Genomic DNA, 27247 nt, shown 5'->3' on the forward strand with positions numbered 1-27247 from the left:
GTTTTTTTATTTTTGCTTATGTGGTATTTTTATAATGTAAAATAGGATGTGTAATTTTTAGATAATTTGACAATATCATATTTTTATTTTGTTAGCGTGACACCCCAAAACCAACAGTCATGTTTAATGTTATTATAAATGTTTTTTATTTTTTACTTTCATTTTTAATGTAGTTTAACATGGTTTACTATCAATTTGTTTGTAAAAAAAAATCTTTAATTTAACAACTAACAAACACCGTTGGATTTCAAAGAAGCAAAATACACCCGGTCTTTCCCCACACTACTACAATTTACATCAAATTGATCATTACCTCGAATCAACTTTACATAGAACAAATCCAACTTTGTCATTTTAGTGTCTTAAACCCCCAAAATAAAATACCCTTACCATGCTTCATACAAATGTTTTCGCCTCCTCTTCCTACTTTTTATATATACCATACAAATTTATGAACATAATATTCATTTAGCACCATTTGGAGCAATCATTCTCTTATCAACATATGGACATCATCTTTACACCCATTCATTATTTCGTAACTCGACTCATTTCCAAATCCCGTGTACTTGTAAATAACCTCTATCAAGAAACCAACACTTAGATTTTTCTATCCATCCACAGTTTTAGGCAAATCTCCGAGGAAAATTATTAGAAAAATCTCAATATTTTCAGAAAAAATTCCCTTTTAGTCTTTTTTTTTTTTTTTTGAACAGAAAAGTTTCGCTTATTTGATTTTCCACAATAATATGTCATTTCTTGTTATAAAAATTGATTTTTTTTATTAATTTGTGCCAAAATAAAATAATCGAGATTTTTATGTTCAAAACGAATTTTGAAGACTAAAATGAAACTTTTCTGATAATATTTGGACTTTTGACAATTTCCCTATCTCCGACTATGATACAAGATCATATAGACGAGTTTAATTTTTCTCCATTAAATATATGGTTGCTTACTCTCAACAAATCCTACCAAAATCCTAATACATGACATACATGGCTGTTTCCTTTTTACTTAATGAAGACAACAATCACTTACCTATTTGCCTCTCGTGCTATATCATTCAGTCCTTTTTAAACAAAATAACTTTTCAGACATATTACCCCATATTAAGTCATAAATAAACAACACACATTTTGGCTTCAAAACACATCAGAAATCAAAATCCTTTCATTCGATCAAGTAGCCTTTAACCTAAATGCCAACAAGAACTTAAAATCCAATTATACCAAAAACATATTCAAATTCATAGGAAAAATACTTGGAATTTTTTCAAACGTTTTCACTAAAAGATGAAAAATATTAATATGATAGATAACTAGGCTTCAACTCCAAGCTCCAACAATAAGGTGTGGTTAGAAATATCAGCCACCGGTCCACTAAACTGAATCGGACCTAAAAAAGTTTATTCAAAATTAAAAAAGAATTAAAAAAAATAAGATAAATAGCAAACAAGAAACATGAATAAAGTATTAAATTTTATTATAGATTTGTTAATGGGATATAAGAAAGAACATACCAGGACTAATATATCTGTTATAAATGGCCCAATCCTCCCTCTTTGATGCAAATTTCTTGAATGGTGCGCCTACAATTCATAATTTTTTTATATAATTAAAAAATTGTTGTGGGAAAATTATTTAAATTGGAAAATAAAAATTAAAGCGATTTAAGAAACTCACCATCAAGCTCAACCATTGCCTTCTTTATCACAGGTTTGAATTTACCTGCCAAACAAATAATATTGAGATATTATAATAATATTCAAAATAATAAATAATGATAATGACCAATAATAATAATAATAATAATGATGATGAATTGATGATAATGATATGAAAAATAATCATAATAATAATGATGAGATCATTTCCAACCACAATCTAAAACACAAAAAATGCTGTTGATGGATAGTGACATGCTTGGTGTTATATTATTTACACCAAAAAGTTTTAGAATAAATATGATATTTAATATTATAAAGTTTTCATAATATAAAATATTATTATTATATTATTACCATGTCTCCTTTCAACGTCCATTAATGAAGTCAATGGAGTTCCTCCAACAGTCCATTCTGCAACTGGTGCAGCTAAATTACCAACCTTCATAACAATAACAAGCATCATTAAAATTTATAATTTATAATAAACAAATATATAAAGATTATTAAAGATTAAAGATATATAACTCACTGATGATATTAATCCAGTTTTTCCACTTTGAAGCAAAGCTCCAGCACCATAACCCAATGCATAGCAGTATGAAGAATCAAAGTTTGAAGGCAAACCACATCTCCCTTCATACCTAATAAAATTTTATAATTTTTTTAAAAAAAAAAAAATCAAAAAACAATGTTATAATATATATTTCCAATAAAGTTACCCGAAAAAGTGGGATTGGCCTTTAAATTCGCCATTATATTGACCGATTTGCTTCCTTTGATCCAATTCAGTTTCAACCATCTGAATAAGCATCTTCTCTGTTTCAATTTTCGCAACCTAAAAAAAATTTAAAAAAAAAAAAAATTCATGAATCATGACATTTGATTTAACTTTAAATTACAAATTAGAAATAAATTACCTGAACATTTCCATGTGGATCTCTTTCAAGCAACAACTGATCTTGAATTGCTGAAGGAAGCAAGTCAAAAAGCTGCAAAGACTGAGGAACAAGTTTTTGTTTCCAAATTCCTCCCTCATCAACAGTTTCATTTGCCAATATTTCATTCAATTCAGAAATCAGCTGTTGCACCTACAAATCATCAACAATGATTATTAATTAGTATGAGAATGCCTGACAAGGGTATTCTCGTCTTTTTCACTTTTTTTACCTCAGGGATGAAATCAATAAGCCCTTCAGGTATGAGAATGACACCATAGTTATAACCAAGATCTGCACGTTTACAGATTACATCTGCTATGTAATTTGTAACCTTTTTTAGTGTCAATTTCTTTGATGCAACCTTTAAGAAATATGACAAAATAATAAATAATTAGTGATTCTCTAAAATAAATAAATAAGAAATTGAATTGTGTACCTCTTCTCCAATAAGAGTGATGTTTGGATGAGTTTGTAAAGCACATTCTAATGTAATGTGGGAAGCAGCACGTCCCATAAGCCTTACAACTGCATACATACAAATACAATACAACCTTATAATTAGCAAACATGTGAATATTCCTATTTCCTTGGTCAAAGGTTGACCAAATTTTTTTTTCTTTTTCAAATTATATGAATTACAAGCTTACAGTGATAATATTTCCCTGTGGAACGTGCATCTATCATAACATTTCCAATCTGTTCAGCATAGATCTGTGGATTTGAAAATTAAAATAGAAGCAATGTTATCAACCATGAATGAATTGTTATATGAATGTGAAGGGCATAATGGTAATTAGTAATTACCTTACAAGCAGTATCAAATCCAAAACTTGTAGGAACCTCTTTACATTTCAAGTCTCCATCAATGGTTTTTGGGCATCCAATGACACGAGTCTTCAAATTCTTACTCCTGTGAGATACAAAAGTTTATTTAGTTGTGATATAGAGAACAACTTGCATTTTTTTAAAAATTAAAATAAATACTTTTATGAAAAAACAAAATTCACCTGAAATATTCAGCAAGAAGGCAAGCATTTGTGTTTGAATCATCTCCACCAATGACAACAAGCCCATCAAGATCAAGCTTAGCTGCTGTGTCTTCAGCTTGCTTAAACTGAAAATTAGGTCAGTATTTAAAAATATTTTATTTGAGAAATGACATCATAACTACAATTTCACAATAGAATTGTGAAACATGATTTTTTTTTTTGGAAATATTTTAATATTCTTTTACAGTTTTTACATGGGGGCCATTTATAAAGCAAATTTGCAATTCACAAGTGACCCCATTGCAAAATTGATGGACATTTTATTAAAAGGGTAAAAAGGTGGTCAATTTGTTAAATTATATTCATACCACCCATTGTGGTCATCTTTTGTGATTACTGCTTTATTTTTCCTTGATGAGGAAAAAAAAAAGAAACAAAGCCTTATTCATAGAAGCTCAAAGTTGTTGTTCATAAATATCCTTATATAATAAATCTGCAACAAAGTATGTAGCACATAAAATAAATACAAAACCTGTTCTGGAGTTTCAATCTTGTCCCTTCCACTACAGATCATATCAAATCCTCCCTGATACAGAAAATTCAAAGAGACTCAGAAACTTGGTAAAGATATACAAACTGTGATCATATACATGCATAAAGACATCTTAATAATCTTAAACAAAAAGTAGATAAATCTCATATACAAGTAAAAAGGTACCTGATTTCTGTATGGATAAATAAACTCAGGGGTTAAGACAATGTATTTTCCTTGCATGATTCCAGCTGGTCCACCCTTGAATCCATATAAAGTACTTCCTTTGCAACGTTCCTGCAAGTAATCTACAATGGGTGGAGAAGAAGAAGAAGACTAGAATTAGTTTTTAAATATTTAAATATATATTGATTAAATGGACATTTCAGATAACATGAATTAAGAAAGATGGAGTACTAACCAAACATTCCAGATATGACATTGTGTCCTCCTGGAGCTTGCCCTCCAGACAACACCACTCCTATCTTCAAGGCTAATGCAGGATCATTTGATTCACTTGGCTTCAACACTGCTGAAGGTTGACCAAATAGAGATGGGAAGAGCTTTGCAATTTCATCTACACAAGTTAAAAAAATCAACAAAGATTAAGTTAGGGGTACAAAATGTGACTAAAAGTGATACAAATTGATTTTCATGAACAGGAAATCACTTTTCATATTCAAAGGTAATTAGTATTAAAGAACTTTTTCAAAAAACAGAAAGAGGAAAAAGTCCATGAGAGTGGGCTTCTGGGAATAACCACAGGCGATGCCATGGTTTAGCTATTGTTGTTATTTGACCCCATTTGAGGGTTTGTTATTTCTTTTCATGAACTAGTAAATCATGAAATTTCAAAGTCTTAGCCCTTTGAATTCGACTACTTTTTTTGCTCCCTCTAGATATTAGCATAAAAGTTGATAGATATGTTTTGTCCGCTTTATGCTAATTGCCGGCATGGAAAAAGGGAAGAAACGCAAATGAAGATTATAAGTATTTGTCGATCACATCAATGGTGATCAAAACAATAGACGAAAGTTCCAAAGTTCATTAGAAGCTTTCATCCACGATCCGATAGATCTGATATTTGTCGTGGTTTATGTGGACGAAGGATCTAACTTTAAAATTTCGAACCGAATGAATTCGAATAACAGAACTCATAGAACAACCATTCAAATAATATTAACACAATGTAAATAGTACTATAAACTTATACAGATCTTCATCGCGAATCCGCTATGTTTACGCATAAAAACCTTTCTTATATAAAAGGAAGAAGAAAAACATAGTTCGTTGTAAATAAACCTACATTACAAAATACCTGGATTCCCGGCAGCGGAACTCTCAGGGCCGTTGACAACTTTGAACGGCTTTTGGAAAACGGACGGTAAAGCGAGCGGATGATCAAGACGGCTGTTCTGCACTTCGCTGTACACAGAAGACGCACGGCTAGTCACCGGTGATTTTCCGATGGCTATATCACTGCCATTAGTTACCGAAGGAGTTGGAGCCATCGACTTGATTTCAAAGAGATCGGATTAGATCGGAAAGAGAGAAAATCACAGATCTTTCGGCGCTGTGTTTTTCGGTTGTTGTGCCTCAAATATAGTGAGAGAGGAGTTGGTGGAGATGAAGAAGGGCAAACATGTCTTTGGACTTGGAGTCTCCGCCCCCCTACGAAAAGAACGCGAGGGGTATCTTTAGAATATTCTAGAACTCGAAGGGTAACAAGTGTATTTTCTTTGAATATCCATGTGCGTGAATGTATCTTGATTTTAGTTATTAGAGTCTACATTTGTGTATTATATAAAGAATGTCAATGTTAATGCCTTTGTAAATATCATTTTAGGTATTAGGTGGGTTAGGTGCAAGAACTATGTATTATTTAAAAAAGTTAAATATTAAGGTATAAATTTTTATATCTTTTTTAAATGAGTAAATTATATAAATACTCTTTATGCTTACAAATATTCCTACTCATTAACATTAGGACACGTGTTATCATTCAAACATTCAATTTAATCAGATTTGATATATTCCTAATATACTTTTAATGAGATAGTTAAAAAAATATGAAAATATACATTTGTAATAATGTTAGTGGAGAGGAATATTTATAGGCATAAAAAAGTATGAAGCAGTTTATTTTATCTAAATATAATATAAATGATTAATAAGTGAATAATTTAATCTATAATAACAAACAACATAAAGACTATGAAAATCGTAATTAAGTAATTATCGATCATAAAGCTACAAACTACAAACAGTTGTTTTTAAAATATATGGATTGTTTTGTCCTTAAATTTATCATTGTTATTTTAAATTAATATGTAAAATAATTTTAAAGCATGTGTAATGTTCTTTAACCCAAGATTAACGATAAAATAATCATAGTGTATGATGAAATATAAAATTTAATATACTAGAAAAAAAATACAATCATAAATGACAATTTTATTGTTTTATTTAAAATCTGAAAGCAAGATAACATAAGACATACATCAATGGTTTTTGTGTTAAAAAATATTTCTAAACAGTATGTGTTTATAGGATTAGTCCTGTAACGCTTGGTCCAGGTATTATTTCATTTATCAACTTTGGGGGTTTTGTGGGAACTCGACGAGTTGGGGAGCTCCAACTCGTCGTGTAGAGACTTGTACCCGTGACTTTTAATGATCCAACTCGACGAGTTGACTACTATTGATGAAACCCTAATTTTAAGGTGTTGCACCCTATTTAAAGGACTTTAACCCCTTGGTTGGCCTCCTTGCCAGCCTCCATTTGTCCATAAAACCCTAAGTTCGTTATCCTTTCAAGATTGAGTGTGTGAGCCTTGAGAATTGATTTTGGATGGTTCTTTGGAAGGAGCTTGGAAGTTGGAAGCATCTTGTTTAGAAGAAGGAGTATAGATCCAGAAACTCTTCACCAAAAGCAGTCTTCTTGAGGTAAAAAATCGACATCTTGCTTTGTTATCTCTTTAATGGAAGTTTTAGCATGTTTATGGGATTTTGTTTGGGCTAGCCATATGTTGAAGGTTCCAGGGGTTATTATCTTAGATCTAACCCCTTCATTATTTTTCATGGCTGAAAGTTGCAAAATTTTCTTAGTTCCAAGCCCCATTCATGCAATAAGTCCCTCATTAAGTCCTTATTAAGCTCTAGAGGACAGTTGTAGCTTGCATGGACATAAAGTTGGAAACTTTAAATGATTATCCAACCTTTGGACATTTGATCTGTGTTTTGGGGCTATATTGGGAAAGTTCAAGGGCTTTATGGATTAAGACTCTCTCTAAAGAGTCTAGGGTTTGGGTTTGCTTCTATTTGGATGGTTTTTAAGGGTAAAGTTGGAAACTTTACCCTTCTAGACATCATTTTGGATGAGATCTGAGATTTGGAGTCCCTAGATTCGATGGTATCAACTTAATGCATTAAGAGGTTGGATTTTTGGCCAAATCGACGAGTTCATTAGTGAACTCGACGAGTTGATGGGATTTTTCTCAATCTGTTCGGGTGATAAAGAAACTCGACGAGTTGAGGGACAAATCAACGATTTGGGTCAACTCAGGACGTTGACTTTGACCTTTGACCTTAGTATTTGACCAAGTTTGGCCTTTGAGGGGATTTGGGGCATTTTGAGTTGTATTTAAGAACTTGTTTCTGTTTTAGGATTGTGTAGAGCGGATATTGGAGCCTCGACCTAGTCAGCTTCCGTGCAATATTGAGGTGAGTCTTCTCACCACACTCATGGGTCGAAAGTACCAAGGCCGACCCATTAATTGATATGAGATGTTTTGTTTTGGAATGTGTAATTGTTTGCTATTTCATTTATGTATGGGTTCATGTAAAGACCATGGGGGAACCCATGGCACTTGGTAAGACCATGGGGGAGCCCATGGCATGAGGATATAAAACCATGGGGGGAGCCCATGGCATTCCATTGAAGACCATGGAGGAAGTCCATGGCAAACTTGTTGTATATGTATGAGCAATTGAGCATGACATTATGTGATTATATGATTTATGTGATTAGGATACTCACTAAGCTTGTGCTTACAGTTTTATTGAATGTTTTAGGTACTTCTATTAATAAGGGCAGGGGCCCGGCTTGATGATGTGGCATGCATTCTCCAGTGTTTTCACATTTAGCTCTTTGTACTATGAATTCAAAAATAATATGGATATGTATTGGGATTTTTGTACTTCTTATGAATGATGTTTATGGAATTAAAAGTTTAAAAAATTTCTAAAAATTGGGATGTTAGAAGTTGGTATCGAAGCCTTAGTTTGAGAGATTCGGGTACACGTCTGAGTGTGTCAGAACTCAAACTGAGAAATGATAACAATTGTTTTTATTTTTAAAAAGAAACCAAAATTAAATTTCTTGAAAACAATCGTTGTAAGAAAAAGGAGAATACAATGCGCATAATCGACCTAGCTCAAGTAAGTATTCCCAATGTTTTAGTCATGCTATGGTATATATGGAAATATGATTGTATGGATTATTTGCTAAGTGTATGCTTTCAAAGTTGTACATGTTTATAATTGTACAGCCCTTGAATGAGGGAATCTGCCTTATTCATGTTCCTTGTTTAGTTGTGGTTTAGGGTAGAAGCTTTATTTGACAGTCTATGTGATTCTCTTTGTGTATAACTTGCATGCATAGGGCAACCTGCTATGATTAATCTGGATTCTTGGTTTTGTGAGAGTTGAGAATCCTAGGGCAGTCTAGGATCAGAGTTAGTGTTGTGTTTATGAGTTATGATTTGTGATTGGATGACTTAGGGATATTAGGTATGGCCTTGGGGAAGGTACAAGTAGGTATGGAAAGTAGTATTGGGCTCATACTACTGAAAGCACAGGACTTGTACCCGAAGCAATGACATACCTGGTCGTTCTTAGAATTCCGGTGAGGAGGAATCTCTTTCGAATTCCTTATCTTGGTTTCGGTTGTGGATGGTGATGATCACGCGAGGTTCAGGATCAGGTTCGGGCTCCGGTGCAGAGCCCGTGAACGAGAGGTTGCACGGTCTTATCGTAGTCGAGGTTACTCATGGCATCCTTGACGCTACACTGGTGATTTTCGGTACCGTCAAGGAGGGCATCATAGAGATCATGGAGGAGAGGCTCAGGTCCTTCCGAGATGAGATTGTTGCAAGCCAGGATTGGGGCCCGAGCTCCCTCATTCAGGGAGTTCGAAGTGTGCGGAGCGCCTGAGTTCTTCGGGGTTAGGGATCTCATCTCTAGCCGACGCTGGGTGGAATACATGGAGAATGCCCATCGCACGAGTTTTTGCCCTGATGCGGTAAAGGTGGGATTCGCATCTTGTATGTTGAAGGATCGAGCACGAGACTGGTGGGAGGAGGTGACATGTGAGGTGGGATCAGCATGGGTGGCTGCGATGACTTGGGATGAGTTTGTGAGGAGGTTTGATCAGGAGTTTTCACCATCCATCGAGGTGCAGCGTTTGGTGAGAGAGTTCCAGGATTTACAACAAACTATCGAGACTGTGGCGGAGATCACCGCCAAGTTTCAAGAGATGGCACTTTTGGTTCCGCAGTACGTTGCGGATGAGGAGATGAAGAAGAGTAGGTATCATTCCATGCTGAGAGATGATATCCGGGAGTTTGTGAGTTTCACCGGGTGCAAGGCCCTGATTGAGATGGTGGAGAAGGACCATGAATGGGATATTGAGTTAGAGCTCCACACGAAGCGAAAGCCGGAGTAAGTTCAAGTATTAGTAGGTCAATCCAAGAAGCCTAAGACCTCCAATCCTCCCAGCAGGGTCATGGCCATTGTGCCAAGTGTGGTAAGTCGTACAATGGAGCATGTCGATCAGCGGGCTCAGGATGTTATGCATGTCGCCAGCCGGATCGCATGATTCGGGATTGCCCCATGTAACGCCCGTGTTTCTAGGCTAAGCATTAATGATGATGTAATAGTCTAGGTCAACCATTGTATCTCGTTTTGAAGTAATAAAGATGAATTACTTGAATATTATGTGAATTATATGTTTTTGTGTGATTATATTCTTGTTTGTAAAAATATAATAAAATGTTAGATAAACCTGATATCTATGAAGAAAGTTGCAGTGGTCGAGACAAGGATTCCGGAGATATAAAGAATGCTGAAATTCGAGTTATAACGAAGAAGTTATGACCTGCCGAAGTTTCACGACAAAGCCGGCACGACATTGTGAGACGTAAATAGTGAATTTATGATAGAATGCTTTTTAGCCTTAGCGATCTAAACAAAAGTCGTAGTGTTCGTTAAACGAGAGCGTGCATAAAAAGAACGCCCAAATCCGACTTCGTATGAGAAAGTTATGATTTTTCTAAGTTTCGGCTTAGCAGTATGCAGTCCGGAATTCGAATATTAGATCGAACGATTTCTAGCCGACACAACCTAAACGAGAATCGAAGATCTCATTAATAGTAGCGCAACGATAAAAAGACAGATGAAAACGGACGTCGGATGAATGAGTTATGGATTTTTAACAGATTTTTCCTGTCCTGGCCTGTTAAAAATATTTTAAAAATAAATCAAAATTAATCGATGGAGTCTAAACGAAAGTTGTAGAGTGCAGTCCCGCCTACGCGTGGATATAAAGAACGTTGAAAACGGAGCTCGTATGCGAAAGTTATGAATTTTTGAAGTCGGGATGCGAATCTACGAGAGTGATAACGTGGCATGATATCGGCCCTCCCTTGCTCCCCACGGTCTCTTCTTCGGATGGTGAGAACTGGCTTCACATATGCCTCGCATACAAGGAAACGCCCAGCGTCCGAGGAACGCCCCGCGTACGAAGGGAATGTTGCACGAACTCTTTTCTCATGCGGTTCCGAAGCGACCACGTATCCCCACCGAGACTCTGACACGTGTTGTACGAACCACGCAGTACGCACCGCGTAGAGCTATTGTACCCGCAGCGTAGACCTCGGCCTCGACTTATAAAAAAGGATGCGAGGGCAGCCTCCAAAAATCACACCTTTCCCATTTTCTTTCTCTCTCTACTTTCTCTACTCTCTACTCTTTCTCTAGCCTTCCAAAATAGTTATGTAGTCATATTGGGGATAGATATAGCCTGATCAACTATATTTATTCAAAATATGACCAACATGTGTTTGGGAGTAATCAATGAGAGAAATGGCTCTATAAGGTTACCTCATGTGTTTGGGAGTAATCAATGAGGGAAATGGCTCTAGAAGGTTACCTCGTATCCAAAACTCCTAAGGAACTCAAACATAAATAATAAAAATACTATAGGAGTAATTTTCGAGGACTATCTGAGGTTTACCAAAGATTGGTTGCTCATGGACAATTGGAAGTATAGTGTTAATTTTAGAAGGACCATATTGACATATTCTGAAAGGAGACAACTCTTTTTCAGAAGTGATAGTCAAAATGGGAATGTGTAAATATTTCCATAGGTGGAAGTTATTCATTAAATCTATGTAAGATTAGAAAACTTAATGCAAGAAGGATGTTCAAAGGAATGTACTTTGAATTTGAGACTCCGTTTCCATGGAATTGCTCTCCATCGGAATACTTTATAACTGTCTATTGCCAAGTCTTTGTGACTTTTGTGCATAGTCATTACAAAAGGATCAATGCATATAAGTTTATAATCTAACAGATTTTCAGTAAATGGCAAAGAATATTGTATTCTTACATTTGCAGTAAGGATTTGGGATTGTGAAATGAGCATCATTGGAATCATGTTCAATTGGTCTATTTCACAAAGTAAGGATCATAGACAAACATAGTGTTCATACTTAGAGTATGGCATAACTATTGTTTGGACAAACGTAGTTTGCATGCTTGGAGCATGACATGACTATTGTTTCAGTTCAAGGATTAAGTTGATTATTTAAAATATTATACAATGAATAATGAGTAATCAATATGGTGTTTAAATAAAAGTTGTTATTACTCTCAAAGGTGCTTGGGGCCATATAGGATTAGTATTATTCTTGTGTTTCACTTTGCATGTTTTGACTTCCCGAATAACTAGGTTATTCAAACTCTCCACAGTCAATCATACTTTGGAAGTAGGTATGAATTAAGATTGTCATGAATTGGGCTTGTAGATGTCTAAAGTGTTTAGACATAACAAAAGTTGATGCAACATTCATGAATGCTCCTGGAATGAGATTCGAGTATTGGATTAAACCCCCGCTCATTTGAATCACTTCATGGATTTTATCATGAGTGATCATGAGATGATAATATCTTATATTCTTCAAATCTAGAGATATGATTTATTGACTATGAGTTGGTTATACATTGATTGTACGAAAACGCATCAGTAACTTGATGTTATAAAACGTGCCTTTGTGTATGATTCAACAAGTAGTTAGTACAAGCATATGAGTCGAAGTTTATCCATTTCTTTTTCCATTGGAGGGATAAAAGCGATATATGTGGGCACTTTGATGATTTAGTGATGAGAAACGTAAGTGCTCGGCCGGGCCTGGAATGATTTGAATTTGTTCAATTAGTCGGTCGTCATAAATCGGAAATCAGGAAACAACAAATGGACAGAGAGAATGATTATAATCCATGTCTCAGTCCATATGATATCTAGAATGGAGGAATATATGATCCCTTATCTAATGGACATGTCATTGACTAGGTCAGAGTTCGACAACGGCTTTTAAGAGCTACGATTGCTAGTCGGGTTTTGGAGTCAGACTTGCAATAATATTTTTAGACTTATCCAAGTGGAAGACTATTGGATTAGATGTCTAAGCCCATAACTATTATTAGTATGTACTCGAACCGAGAGTAACATGATCCATTTTGGTTGCATATCATCAGGACAATTTGTTAGGATGGACTTTTGGGAGAAAAGGTTATTTATGATTTATTAATATATATTATAAGTTATAATACATATGAAATCATATGTTTTAATTAGTATTGATCAAGAATTAATTTGGAATTAATTTAGTGATCAAAAGAGACTAATTAAATCTATGGGGACTAATTATGGTAATTAGTTATATTTATATGTGTTGGGCTTATGATTCATGTTGGACCAAGTTTATGTATGGACACATAAAGAGTTGGGCCACATGAACCATGGATCATAAAACCCATGGGTGTGGTTTTGGGTTAAACCCATGACCCTTGGAATCCACTATATAAATATGTTGCTTCATGACCAAAAACGTATGCTTCTTTTCTTAGAGAAAAATGGAAGTGTTTTGGTGCATGGAATTCTCTCTCAAATGACTACCTTTGTCCATGATGTGTTGTGACTTCATTTGAGGCTTCCACACTATTGGGGCTAAGCTCTTAAGGCCAAATACATCAAGACTTCAATCTACATAAAAGGTATGTTACCCTAACTAGTATCTTATAGGGTTTATATGAAAATACATGCTAGTTATATGTTTAATGCCTTGGAAACCATTTACATGTATAATTAGTGAAAACATACATCCAAGGTATTTACGGTTGTATGTGCACCATAGGATGCTGTAGTATACATAACCCATCAAGATCATCAATTGCCAAACTTCAAGGATCAATATTGCATGAAAACTTTGCTCCAAATCCACCAAAAAGTCTTAAAAAATGGATGAAAAACCTTTCTTGGTCACGTTATGACACCCTCAGTGTCACGTTGTGGCCTCAATCTAAAGCAATAATTCAAAGATTCGAGTCCTTAATCCAGTAAGTCTCTGTGACAACCCGAAATTTCTACCTTGTACAGTCGAGCACTTCAATAAAAGTCAAACTTACTTCTGCTAACTTTTAGCATAGTTTAGCGTCCGTTTGAGCATTCTGAGCCTTAATACATCAAAGGATTAAGTGAATGAGTGTGTGCGTTGAGCTTGTAACCGGTCAAACAAACCTTGGACCATCAAAAGAGGAGTTCATGGCCAAGCACTTGGGTTTACGGCCGTAAACTCCAAGTGGTCATGAACCCCCTTGCATATATATGACTTTTGGTCATTTTTCCTTTCATTCTACACATTCTAAGCTAGAGAATTCGAAATTCTCTCCCAAGGATCTTCAAGTTTTTCTTCTAATCTTCACAAGTGTAAGTAAAATCCTTCCATTCTTTGAGTTGTTACATCATTTCTACTTGATTCACCTTTGAATCCACCCACAATTCCATCTTTTATGCTTAGATCTTCAAGATCCTCAAGAACACCAAGAACACTTGTGTGTTTTGGGCCAAAAACTCCCCTTCTTAGCCTTCAAACTGTAAGTCCTTACCTCCCTTTCATGTTTATAAGTTAGTGTTATGAGTTAGGGGCTTGAAAACATCAAAAAATCAAACAACCAAGGGAGTTTACGGCCAAGGCAATCTCCCTTGGTCGTAAACTCTAATAAAGGGTGCATTGTTGCCCACATTCCTTCCTAAGGTTTGGAACTTGGCCTAGAACACCTTCCCCTTGAGCTAAGGACCTTAAACATCGATTTGGCACAAGTCACCATGGGTTTACGGCTGTAAACCCATTAGGGCCGCAAACCCTATGTCGTAAAGTCATGGATAGTTGGTCCTTGGTCCGTAAACTCTAAAACAAAACCATACAACCCTTAGATGCAACCCTATGATCTTATAACACTTGAATCAAGGTGTTTTCCATATTTTAGGGTGTCTTTACTTGTTTAATTAGTGTTATAATCACTAATTAGATACATATATGTGTCTTTATATGTTAAATAGGATCAGTGTGTGTGTGTGTGTTCAAGTCTTCACTTGACACCTAGCACCTTATCCAACACTTTCATCCAAACCACTCACTACAGGTGAGTTCATACCCCTTAATCAACCTTTTAAATGCTTTTATGCGGGGGGGGGGGGGGATACAAGTTGAACATCATAGTTATTAAATCAATCACATGTGATTAATAACTATACAAAATATGGATTTAATATGCTTTAACTATTTTATCAAACAAATGACTTCAAACTGCTTATCAAACTCTTTTACATGTTAAACTCTTTATCAAATTTACTCCTTTATATCAAACCTTTTCTTTTACAGTTTTCAAACTTATAAATTGTTAAAACCATGTCTAATGCATATATAGTTATATAAGTAAGGTTTGAAGGACTTAGGACTGATAACTCACTTTATTTCAGGTCCCTTGTTTGTTTGTGGACTTAGAGTACCTTGTTATTTGTCCGAGTGTTGTTTGATCCTTAGTTATATATTATGTATATATGGATAGATATAAAGTCTTTTATCTCAGCTCAATACATTCAGTCATACAAACAAGCCTACTAGTAAACTATAATAGGTATAGTTTAGGGTTATACTGCTCATTTCTTCTAAGTTCAATGAAGCATACAAAGGGTCAGTTCATACATGAGTCAATATATACTTAATATTATGAGAAACTATACAACTATACTATGATGAGAAACCAAGAGAACTTACTATTATGATAAACATTACATATACATTTACAAGTAAACAGAAGGAACATACAACAACATAACAATTAGAATATGAGATTTACTTCTACATGACATGGATTCCACCGTTGTCATGTTGGTAACCAGAGTCTCCTGGAGGGAGAGCGGACATTGTGTGTATAGATCTATACGAGACAGACCATCCCGCACCCCGATTGTTAGCTACAGTCCCCGACCGACCAAGCCAAGGGGTGACAAATGTCATATTTATTTCGACGTCTTTCATCATCGTGTATTACAGTCGTCAATCAGTTTGGTTACAAATCTCACCTTATCTTATAATTCATTGGCTTTAAGATAAGTAGTACTACGGTAGTTTTCACATACAAAACTATAGTTCTATAAAGTTTTCCCTAATACATTTACTTTTAAACGTTTTCACATTTAACGATAATGTATAACCTATGTTTGATAACAATAGTTGGACTTAGGGAAATACATACTATTACAAACAAACAAACCGAACGTTAGGGTCTTGGTAGAAGACTACAATTTATTAGAAAAGATGGGATTTTCTAGGAAGATACGAACATTGTACAAACGGTTTACAAACATTTACATCGAGCACTTTACTACAAGAAAACACTTACAAACTTATACGTTCAAACATTTACAAATATTTTCATACAATCAATGACACTAAATAATTATGAACTCACCAACATTTTATGCTGATACTCTCTTTCAAAATAACTTGTATTCTCAAGGAACCAGTAAGACAGATACACCCATGCAGCTTTTGAAGGACGGAGTGGATTCCAAGACTCGTCTTTATTTTTTATTGTACAATTTTGGTGTCATTTAAACTTTACAAAGGAGCACACATGTGTTTAACTATTATATTAATGCAATGGATGTTGTTGCTTGTTTTACTATTATGCATTGTTATGATACTGTACATGACGTCCTCCACCCCTGAATGTTTCCGCCAATTCGGTTTGGGGGTGTTGCAGTCTCCAACTTCAACTTTTCTAGAAGCTTAATGGGACTCCTAAGGTGCATAAAAGTGATTAATTTATAGATATGCATGCCTCATACATGTCCTCAATCCATTCTCGGTCAAAATGGGAATGAAATGGGTCAAAATCCCATGCATGACATCAAAACTATTTATGAGTTCAGATCTGAAATATACAATGTTATTGGCACCTTGGAGAGTAATAAAGTTGCAAACTTTATTCCCAACTCTCATTCAAAACTCATTAAAATGGATGAAAACACCAAATACCATTGGATCCAAAGATGAAATAAAATAAAGCTTGGAACTTTATAACTTACAAATGTCTAGAAGGTAGATGAAAGTTGAGATCATCAATTGCCAAACTTCAAGGATCAATCTTGCATGAAAACTTTGCTCCAAATCCACCAAAAACTCTAAAAAAATAGATGAGATAGGAGAGAGGAGGCTCAAATCTTGAAAATAGAGGCTAGGTTTTCTCCTAATGGGTTCTAGATATGATGGAGGCTAAGAAAATACACTAAAACATGAATCCTTACCTTTAAGTACCTTGAAAACCCTAAAAATTTTGTGAGTTTGGGCTGCACAGTTTTCACCTCAAAACAGCCTGCTTCTCACCTCGTGAGGGCTCTCACATTGTGAGAATATGCTCCTCACCTCATGAGAACGAGTTTTCACCCAAATCTATCCCAGCTTCAAACAATCATAACTTGTTCGTTTCAACTCTGTTTTAGACGATCTTTATATGCACAGAAAGGTATTGACGAGCATCACAACCTTATCTAATTACTTTTTACTTAATACATGTCAAACTAAAACCATAATTAATGCAAGAAGCCTGGAATATTACTTTTCCCATTTTACATTTTTTCTTTAAAGCACAAATCGAAGGCTTTAATCACTTAACCAACATTATCAACATCCAATAGGGTCTAAACCCTATTCCCTTGAAGCTCAAGGCCTTTACTTTATCCATTTATTGACCACAATCCCGAAATGAGAAACATCTCGAAATATGATGTTACAACTCTCCCCCATTTAAACTGGATTTCGTCCTCGAAATCCATCTTGGTTGGGATGCTACATGGTTTTCATAGGTATCATTAATAACTTTTTGTATAACGTTTTCATAGTTATTGTTTATAACTAACAACGTTAATGAGAAGTTTCGTAATTCAAAATTAAAAGGTTTATCTTATCTTGCTGGGAGTTAGAATCAAGTTCGAAAATTCAAGTCCATCATGGAAGAAATTGGGAAGCTAAATTCACAAGCTCGACATTGGCTAAAGAGACATCCACTTGATAGATGGATACCTGCACATGATGGTGGAAGGAGATATGAGCTACTCACAACAAATTTGTCATACATTTTTAACAATGCTCTTAAAGGTGCTCATTTTTTTTACTAATCACAACTTGTGTCCAACTTACTTTCTATAGATTGGTGCACTATTTTGGGGTGATGCGTCTTTTAGGATCTACCACTTGAGCTAATGGAGATACATATACTCCTCATGTTGTTGCAAAACAAGTAGCTTGATGTAAAAAACAAGTGTACACTCCTTGAGATCTTTTAATCGATAGAAAGGTATATTTGAGTTGATAACTCAAAGAGGAAAAAAATGTGCAAGTAGTTAATTTGGAAAAAAAAACTTACACATGTGGTAAGTAAGAGATATTTAAATTTTGTTGTTCTCATGTTTTGAGTGCATGTGTCAAACTTTCCTTGAATAGTTGACAATATGTTCATAAATGCTACTTAACTATATACTATGGTTCTACTTGAATATCCGAGTTTTTCCCACTTCATCATGAAGCGTATATCATGAAGTGTATTGGCCATAGTCGTCATTTTGAGAATTTCTTCCAAATTTATAGCTTTTACAGATGGTCGTCATCGCTCAACGAGACTACGAAAATGAATGCAATTCAAAGAAGGGAAAAATGGATATCTTTGTGAAATTTGTAGGCAAAATGGTCAAAATCGGAAAAAATATCCGTCTAAGCCAATGTAAATGAAAAGACATTAAAACAAATTGGCTTAAACAATACAAATTTTCTTTTTTCCTTTATGTTTTTTTAGGACAATTATTGAGATGCAATGAATTTCTTGTAATGACATGATGAAATATAATAAGTTTGTAATTTTTTTTATAAAAGTTAATAAAAAAAGGTTTAAAAAGATCAAAAATTATATTAATGAAAATTTTAAAAAGGTAAAAAAAAATATTTTGGTAAATATTTTGATTGCTACATTATTTTGGTTAATATGTTTGAAATTACATCTATTTGGTAAATATTTTTGATTAGTACACTATTTTGATAAATATATTTGAAATTACATCAATTTTCGGTAATCTTTTTTGGAAACACCTCAAAAACTCATTTATCCGTCAAAATGAAATCTAAGTATTTCAAATAACTTAATTGTTCGATTTGACTAATTTTCATATGAATTTTTGTTTAATCCATCTGTAATAGTTACAATGGAAACGCTCGTTGTCTACGTGACCACGAGCAACTACCGTGCACACTATCCCACCGGTTCGTGGTGGCTCGTTGTCGTTGTCGATTGTGGTGGGGAGGACGAACCACCACAACCTATAAGAGAACGGGTCTCTCTCAGCCTTCTACTTCTTCTCTCCCTCTCTCTCTTTCTTCGTTCTTCTCTTCATGGTCGTGAAATGTATACCGGAGTTGGTTCGTGGTTCGTGAAGGCGAGGTGGTTTCGTGGTCCGTGATAAGTGTTACGGATGGCCTTATAGTTCTTTATCATCATTTATGTGTTAGCCCAATAATGTTATATCTCACATTGCTTTTGTAACATTGATTCCGTTTTACATTGTTTTATTTCATGGCTTGATCAAAACGCATTTGACAAGAGTCAAGGCTATTCTTTTCCATAAAAAATGTGATGTTTTTAATTAGAACTTAATTGTGTATTGAAGTAAAGTAGTTAAAATGGATGTTTTTGTAGAAGCCAATTTCGTAGATCATGAAAACATTTATACGCAAAGAACTTTGAAAACATGAGGGGTTCGATGTTAAATACATTGACAAGAAGGTTTAAACTGCTATGGCGGTAAACTTACGAGGTCTCCATTGCAATTGTCTTATTTAATATCGTTCTGATAGATTATACACAGGAGTTTGAGTTTAGCCGTAGATAGTAGATATGAAAGGAAAGTCGGTCTAGATTGATTCCTAAAAAAGATCAAGACCGAATCCATATAAAACGAGAGTTGATCGAAAAAAGATTGGTCCTAAAAGACCAAAAAAGTCCCACCCTAGACCAATCGAAACTGGTCTAAAAAAAGAATTGTTCTGAAATTTGTCTAAAATATAATTGGACGGTCCAAGTCCTAATAAAAAAAAGACTTGAAGCCAAAGTTTAAATATGCATAACATTTTTGTATTAATTATACGTTTTCTAATAATACATTACCAAAATTTTCTCTTCTTTCTTTTATTAAACTTTAGTTTATAACTTTTAGTAGATTTTAATGTATCATTTTTTTGTTAATCATATATTTGTTAATGGAAAAATTCGAAACCGAAAGAAAAAAAATACTGAAACTGAACTGAAAATCTGCATGTGAAGACCGTAAGACTAGACTGAAAAAGATCGAGAGCAGTCCGAAAAAAGATTTGCTCGAGACCGTCGGAACCGGTCCAAAAAAAGTTTGGCTTGAGATTGTCCAGAACTATTCAAAAAAAAAAACCGTTATGAAACATATCCCGAAAAAAATACCGTTTTGAGACCTATCCGAAACCGTCAATTTGGATAGTAACCTAGGTGATTAGATGTTGCGAACTTTGAAAATCAAAGGTTTAAACTTAAATGTAACTAAACTTCTGGCGCCTCTATTAAAATTAGCCCACTTTAGTGATTCAGCTTCGATGTTGACTTGTTGTTTAAACTTTAAAGCAACACGACAGTGAAGTGGTATTGGTGAGGAGTGATGCTTCTTTGAATTTTGATGACTTAACCCAAGGCTTTTTCTTTTTCTTTTTTCTTTTTTTCAAAGAATATTTATTTTTTGCTCTATTAAAAAATATCCATTTCTTTCTATATTACATATAATTATATATATAATTAAAGATTACGAACAATAACTTTTTTGAGCCTAACTTGAATCTGGAGCTGTACAATTTTAATCAATCTTTTTTGTCATTTACCCAATCTGATCCTTGAAGTGGGAACTTTAATCTATCTCTTTTTTGTCATTTACGAATGTGATCCTTGAAATGGTAACATAGCTTTTTGTTGTTGATTAAGAATGATTAGGATGCGTCATATGTTGCCGATGGGCATAAGTTTGAAACAAAAACATACGCTCGTATCACTACTAGAGAGAAAGGCTACGAAATTTTCCTAGCAACTTTTTTCCTTGGAAGTTCCTACGTATTTCCGAAGGATTTTCTAGAAATCACATAAAATAATTTTCCTCGAAAATTCCTTGGAATTTCTTACGCATTTCCTAAGACATTCCTAAAAAAGCAAAAAAAATTGACGATTCCTTAGAAATCCCTAGGAAGTTCCTTAGAAATCCCTTGGAAGTTCCTAAACATTTCTGAAGAAAACATTTATTTTAGGCGTTTCATTGCAAATTCAAAGCAAATGTTAGGCTGTATTTTTCTTGTATGATAAAGAAATTACATCCATCTGTAAATCACGGAACTTGACAATGAAAAAATTGTATTATGATTTTCTGTATATCTTCAATGTACAACAATTAGAATATATATACAACTAGCTTCCTATAATACAACCTACAATCAAGGGCAATTAAGGACTATTAAGGGTAATACAATAAAACTCTAAAAATACATCCGATATTGACAGCTCATGTCAACACTCCCCCTCAAACCGGAGAATGTATGTCTATCATTCCAAGCTTGCTGATAGAGCTGTGAAAAACTCTTCCGCATACTGCTTTTGTTAACATATCTTCAAGTTGATCTTTCGAATTGACGTGAGGTAGCTCCATAGTTTTTCGTTCTAGATGGCCTTTAATAAAGTGACGATCGATCTCTACACGTTTGGTTCTATCATGTTGAACGAGATTGTAAGCTATCTTCACAGCCGCTTGATTATCACAATATAGTTGTATGGGAGAAATTACTCTAATGCCTAGATCCCGCAATATTCGTTTAATCCACAATAATTCGCACACCCCATGTACCATTCCTCTAAATTCTGCCTCAGCACTTGATCTAGAAACTAACTTTTGCTTCTTACTCCTCCATGTGACAAGATTACCCCCAACAAACGTGAAATATCCCGAGGTGGACTTCCCATCATTTCGATCTCCTGCCCAGTCAGCATCAGTGTACCCACTGACATGATGGCCTGGGTTCTTACCAAAGAACAACCCTTTACCTGGAGATGATTTAAGGTACCTTAAAATTTGTTATACCGCACTCATGTGATCTTCGCTAAGAGCATGCATGAATCGACTTAAAACACTCACATCATAGGCTATATCCGGTCGAGTATGAGATAGATAGATAAGTTTTCCGACTAGCCTTTGGTACCTTTCTCGATTTGCTGGGACCTGATCACTTTTAATTGACAACCCATGGTTTGTTTCGATTGGAGTTTTCGCGGGTTTAAAATCAATCATACCTGTCTCTGATAACAAATCTAGAACATATTTCCGTTGGCACATAGTGATTCCAGTTTTTGACCTAGCCACCTCGATACCCAAGAAATACTTCAGATGTCCAAGATCTTTCAGTTCAAACTCCGTTGCCACGATAACTTGCAGACTCTTAGTTCTTCTGGATCATTTCCAGTTACCACCATATCGTCAACATATATAATCAATGCCGTCACTTTTCCATTATTCTTCACAAAGAGTGTGTGATCTGCATCACTTTGTTTATATCCAATCTTTTTTTTGATGAATGCTGAAAAACAACCAAACCAAGCATGTGGGGACTGTTTTAAACCATATAAAGCTTTCTTTAATCTACACACCTTACCATTACAATCAACACCTGGAGGAGGATCCATGTACACTTCTTCTTCCAAGTACCCGTTCAGGAATGCATTTTTAACATCAAACTGCTTTAATGGTCAGCCTTCATTTGCAGTAATCGAGATCAGAATTCGTATTGTATTGATTTTAGCAACCGGCGCAAAAGTGTCTCCATAATCAATCCCATACTTTTGTGTATAACCCTTGGCTACTAGCCTTGCTTTATACCAGTCTATGTTTCCTTTGGAGTCAAGCTTAATTGTAAAGATCCATCTACATTCGACAATCTTCTTTCTCGGAGGAAGGATAGCTTCATCCCACGTCTGATTCTTACTTAGTGCATTTATTTCTTCGTGTATCGCCTTTCTCCACTTTCATCCTTTAAAGCCTCTTCTACGCTGGTTGGTACAGTCACGGAGGATAATGCATCTACTAACAATGCTTATGAGTTAGCCAAACGGTGCCGAGACACATAATTGCTAATTGTATATTTTGTTTTTGCCTTTAGGGCTGACTCATACTGTTTCTTCGGAATTCCATGAGTGCTCCTTGTCGGTTACCTGGATTCAGTTGGGTTCTCCGCTTCCTACAAAACAGAACCAGATGCATAATCCGGTATATCAAATGCGTCAGTTGAGTTAGTGGTTTTTGAACTTGGCACGGAATTGGTACCGACATCGACATCGGCGGTATCAGGTTCAACAGTGATGGTGGTATCGGGTTCAACGACACCGGCATCGGCGGTATCAGGTTTAGCGGAGGTGGTGGTATCGGGTTCAGCGGCGACAGTTGTTGTACTATCATCTACCGTTGTTGCCTGGCCTTCATCATTATTTCCTACTTCATTAGTTTCTTCGTTTTTGTCAATAGGAGTTTCAAAAACTTCTATATCAGGAATATGGGAGTTCGCTTCATCGTTCCTTTCCCCCTGAAGTGTAACACCCAAAAGTTTTGAAGGCCAAGAAAGGAAAGAAAACCTTAATGTTAAGGGGCGACTCGGCGAGTCCAAGGAGGAACTCGGCGAGTCCGAGCGGGATCCGGGTCGAGGAGTAAGTGACCGACTCGGCGAGTCTGGTTTGTGCGTGGAAAACCCTAAATTCGGGACTTGGAGCCTATATAAACGTCTTAATCTCCTTCTTAGGGTTCCTTACTGCCTCTTAAGCCCTGGATATCAAACCCTATCCGCCATATCCTCTATTTGAGCCATTTATTGCCTTCAAGAGTGCATTAAGCTTGGAGAAAGAAGAGGAATCTTGAGAGTGCAAGAAGGGGGCTGTAGATCCGGGATTGGGAAGACATTTCTGAGCTTTTGGAGGTATAAACTAGTTCCTGTACCCTTTTTGCATCTAGATTTATGTGTGGTTGTTGGCTCTTTATCCATAATGATATTATCTTGAGTTAGGAGCCGGATCTGGAGTTGCTACTTCAGATCCAAGTGTGTTATGGACTGGAGAAGCATAAAGTATCATCCCTTGAGTCGATTTTGAAGCCCCTTGGCCTTAAACCCTAGTTTATGGTGCTTCTTGCCTAGATCTCCCTCTCTACACGTAAAGTTTGCAACTTTACGTGGGGGATAGGCTTGGGAAGGGTAGATCTACAGTTTGGAGTCCATGCATGACTCGAAAGTCTTATGCATGTATGTAGATCTGAATGGACTCGGCGAGTCCTTCGAGTGGACTCGGCGAGTAGCTTGAAGATGAGGAGGAACTCGACAAGTGGGATGAACAGCTCGTCGAGTCGGATGAAGATGGGCATGAACTCGACGAGTTGGATGAACAACTCGGCGAGTTGGATGAAGATTGCCTTGTGCTCGGCGAGTCTGCTCTTGGACTCGACGAGTCAGGTCGCGTAGCCCCAAACCCTTCGAGTTGAGATTCGAATCAGTGAGTCGGGTGGAGACTCAGCGAGTTGGTCAGGTCAGGACTCGGAAATCGTGGGACTCGGCGAGTCATGGACTGACTTAGCGATTCATGTCGCGAATGGAAGGACCCTGAGTATGTGAACTCGGCGAGTCAGTAAGTGGACTCGGCGAGTAGGGTTGACCTGGAAGGGTTGACTTTGACCAGGACTTTGACTTGACCAGAGTTGACTTGGTTGTCTCTCAGGGGTCAGTTTGACTCAGTGTTGTATTGATATTGGTAGCTCGGGGAGCTAGTAGAGCAGCAGTTCAGAGTTAGTGGTCAGGTAGCGGTCAAAGGGATTAGCAACAGCAGTTCAACAGTATCAGGTGAGTTTCCCATTGTATGAATGGGTCTACGGCCACAATGCCGGCCCATGTAGTTATGAGTAGAAGACCCGGGGGTTAGCCCTAGGCACAGTATGCTAGTATGATACTCGGGACGAGGTCCAATGATAGAGGGCGGGTGCCCAAGGAATGGTTTATGTGATAGTTTATACTTGTTGTCTGTGTGATACTTGTATGTGCCTGGTAGGGAGGTGAGTGTGGGCGAGGTCCCGTATCTCACCAATTGCAGAGTGTGGATGGTGTTCTACATCTCAGTAGCAGCAGAGCAGGGGCGAGGCCCAAGTCAGGAAAGGAGTGAGTGTGGGCTGGGCCCGTATCTCACTACCAGTAGGAGCATGGACGGGGTTCCGTGACTCATCAGTAGCAGGTCAGGGGCGGGGCCCAAAGATAGGCGAGGCCTTAGGACAAGATCCGTTAGTATGTGTTTAGCTTATGTGAGATGTTTATGTGCTATTATATGTTAGTGGGCGAGGCCCTGTGACAGGCGATGCCTACGTGAAACAAATCTGTATCCGAGCGGGGCTCGAAGCCAGGCGGGGCCTGGAGCGGCGGGGCTGTTGTAGCGGGCGAGGCCCGAGGTAGGGGGCGAGGCCCAGGATAGCGGGCGCGGCCCAGTATGTGCAGTATGTGGTTATGCATGGTATGTGGTAGGGTGGGGAACTCACTAAGCTTCGTGCTTACGGTTTTCAGTTTTGGTTTCAGGTACTTCCGGTAGCAGATAATGGAGCTCGGGATGATCGCATGGCACACACCATAGCTTAGACAGCCTGGGAATGTTTACTCTGATAACGAATATGTATTTTGGAAACTAATACTTTGTTTATGATTGAAAACGATGAATTTGCTTAACGTAATGTTTTATTAAATGAAATTTTTAGTCTTGAATTTTGGGACGTTACATGAAGCGAACACGTGGGCTTGAAATATGGTACTGTCTCATGAAAAACTACATCCCGAGTCACATACATTTTATTTATAGTTGGGTCATAGCATCTATAACCCTTTTTTTGATCTGCGTATCCTAAGAAGATACATTTAACTGCTCTTGGCTCAAGCTTTACTACATTTTTATGCACATATGCCATGCATCCAAAAATTTTAGGTTCAAGACCATAGTTCTTCGGTAGGCTTACAATTTCATGAAGTCTTTGCAAGGGAGTTTTGAACTCAATCACACGAGATGGTGTTCTATTCATAAGATATGCAGCCGACCTAACTGCTTCACCCCAGAATTTTCACTGTACATTCATGTCAAACAATGAAGCCCTGGCTATTTCAAGGATTTTCCTATTCCTTCTTTTAGCCAATCTGTTTTGTTGGGGTGTTCCGGCACATGATGTTTGTTGTAGGATTGAGTTTTCTCTACAAAATTTTTTCATCTCATCATTTATGTATTCCCCACCATTATCAGACTTAAGTATTTGAATTTCTTTCCTGCATAAAGACTTTATCAAATAGTGTAATTCCTTGAAAGCATTGTAAACTTCATTTTTATTTTTCAGCAAAGATACTCAAACCATTCGTGTGCATTCATCAACAAAAAGTGACAAAGTAACGTGCCCCATTAGGCGTGGCTACTCGAGCAGGACCCCATACATCTGAGTGGATAATCATAAACAGAACTGATGTTTTATTCAAGCTTGGACCATAAGATTTTTTTTTGTTTTTTAGCTAACTCACACGTACCACACTTAAAATCACTATCTTTTACATTCAGAAATAAATTAGGTTTAAGCTCCCTAAGATAACTAAAAGATAGATGTCCGAGTCGATGATGCCATAACCACGCCACTGACTTATTTGCTTGAGTCATTAATCACGTATGATGAGCTTCACTTCGATGGTTCTCTTCGAGGTAGTACAACCGTCCCCGCCTAGTACCATAACCAAGAGTCCGATGTGTTGCCATATCCTGAAACGTACATTCATTTGGCCAGAAAGTTACATAGCAGTTCAGAGCCTCTGTAATTTGGCTAAAAGATAATAAGTTTGAAGATAAAGAAGGAACTACAAGGACAGAGTCAAGGTCCATAGAGTTCAAAATTTTAACTGATCCTTCACCCGTGACCTGTGCTACACTCCTATTTGCCGACTGTATATTTATTTGTTTTGGAGAATACGTTGTCATGTGGTCCTTATTATTTGTCATATGGTCTGTTGCACCTGTATCAATTATCTAATTACAATTAAGAGTGGATTTTTGATGTAACATACCAGAGTCAGTGACCGTGTGAGCAGCCAGTGGCGTGACAGGTTCTTGTGGATCAGAGGAAATTGCCATAGCAGCTTGGCTTATTTTCTTTCGTGGTTTTTTTGTGAAGTCCTACCAATCCGGGTACCCGATTATTTCATAGCAGCGAAGTTTAGAATGCCCCTCTTCCCCACAATGTGTACATGTGAAAGTAGTTCCTTTCCCTTTAGAATGTTTCTCTTTCATGGGGCGATTTCGAGAAGCCAAGTGGACCATACTATCTGGTTCGTGTTTCACTTCATCCA

The 27247-nt window shown here is 36.4% G+C and overlaps 1 protein-coding gene across 1 annotated transcript; it reads right to left on the reverse strand.

Moving 5' to 3' along the window:
- Nucleotides 1-1155: 1155 nt before the first annotated feature.
- LOC111907875 (pyrophosphate--fructose 6-phosphate 1-phosphotransferase subunit beta) lies at nt 1156-5758 on the reverse strand. The gene is made up of 16 exons (XM_023903689.3): nt 5447-5758; nt 4550-4705; nt 4315-4436; nt 4129-4182; nt 3615-3721; nt 3412-3517; nt 3255-3318; nt 3044-3132; nt 2837-2968; nt 2587-2757; nt 2389-2504; nt 2199-2310; nt 2024-2108; nt 1686-1730; nt 1523-1591; nt 1156-1398 (listed from the first exon to the last, which is right to left on the reverse strand). Exons 1-16 carry the CDS (start codon nt 5637-5639, stop codon nt 1322-1324), a joined length of 1698 nt encoding a protein of 565 aa, XP_023759457.1. The 5' UTR covers nt 5640-5758; the 3' UTR covers nt 1156-1321.
- Nucleotides 5759-27247: the final 21489 nt, after the last annotated feature.

Source organism: Lactuca sativa, chromosome 4, assembly GCF_002870075.4.
Source record: "Lactuca sativa cultivar Salinas chromosome 4, Lsat_Salinas_v11, whole genome shotgun sequence".
NCBI lineage: Eukaryota > Viridiplantae > Streptophyta > Magnoliopsida > Asterales > Asteraceae > Lactuca > Lactuca sativa.

Bases quoted from the DNA above. Each gene is read 5' to 3' on its own strand.
- LOC111907875 (XM_023903689.3), bottom strand. From the start codon at position 5,639: ATGGCTCCAACTCCTTCGGTAACTAATGGCAGTGATATAGCCATCGGA. The intron at 2,758-2,836 runs GTAAAAAAAGTG...GATGATTTGTAG, and splicing joins TTATTGATTTCATCCCTGAG to GTGCAACAGCTGATTTCTGA. The intron at 1,592-1,685 runs GTGAGTTTCTTA...TATGAATTGTAG, and splicing joins GGCAATGGTTGAGCTTGATG to GCGCACCATTCAAGAAATTT.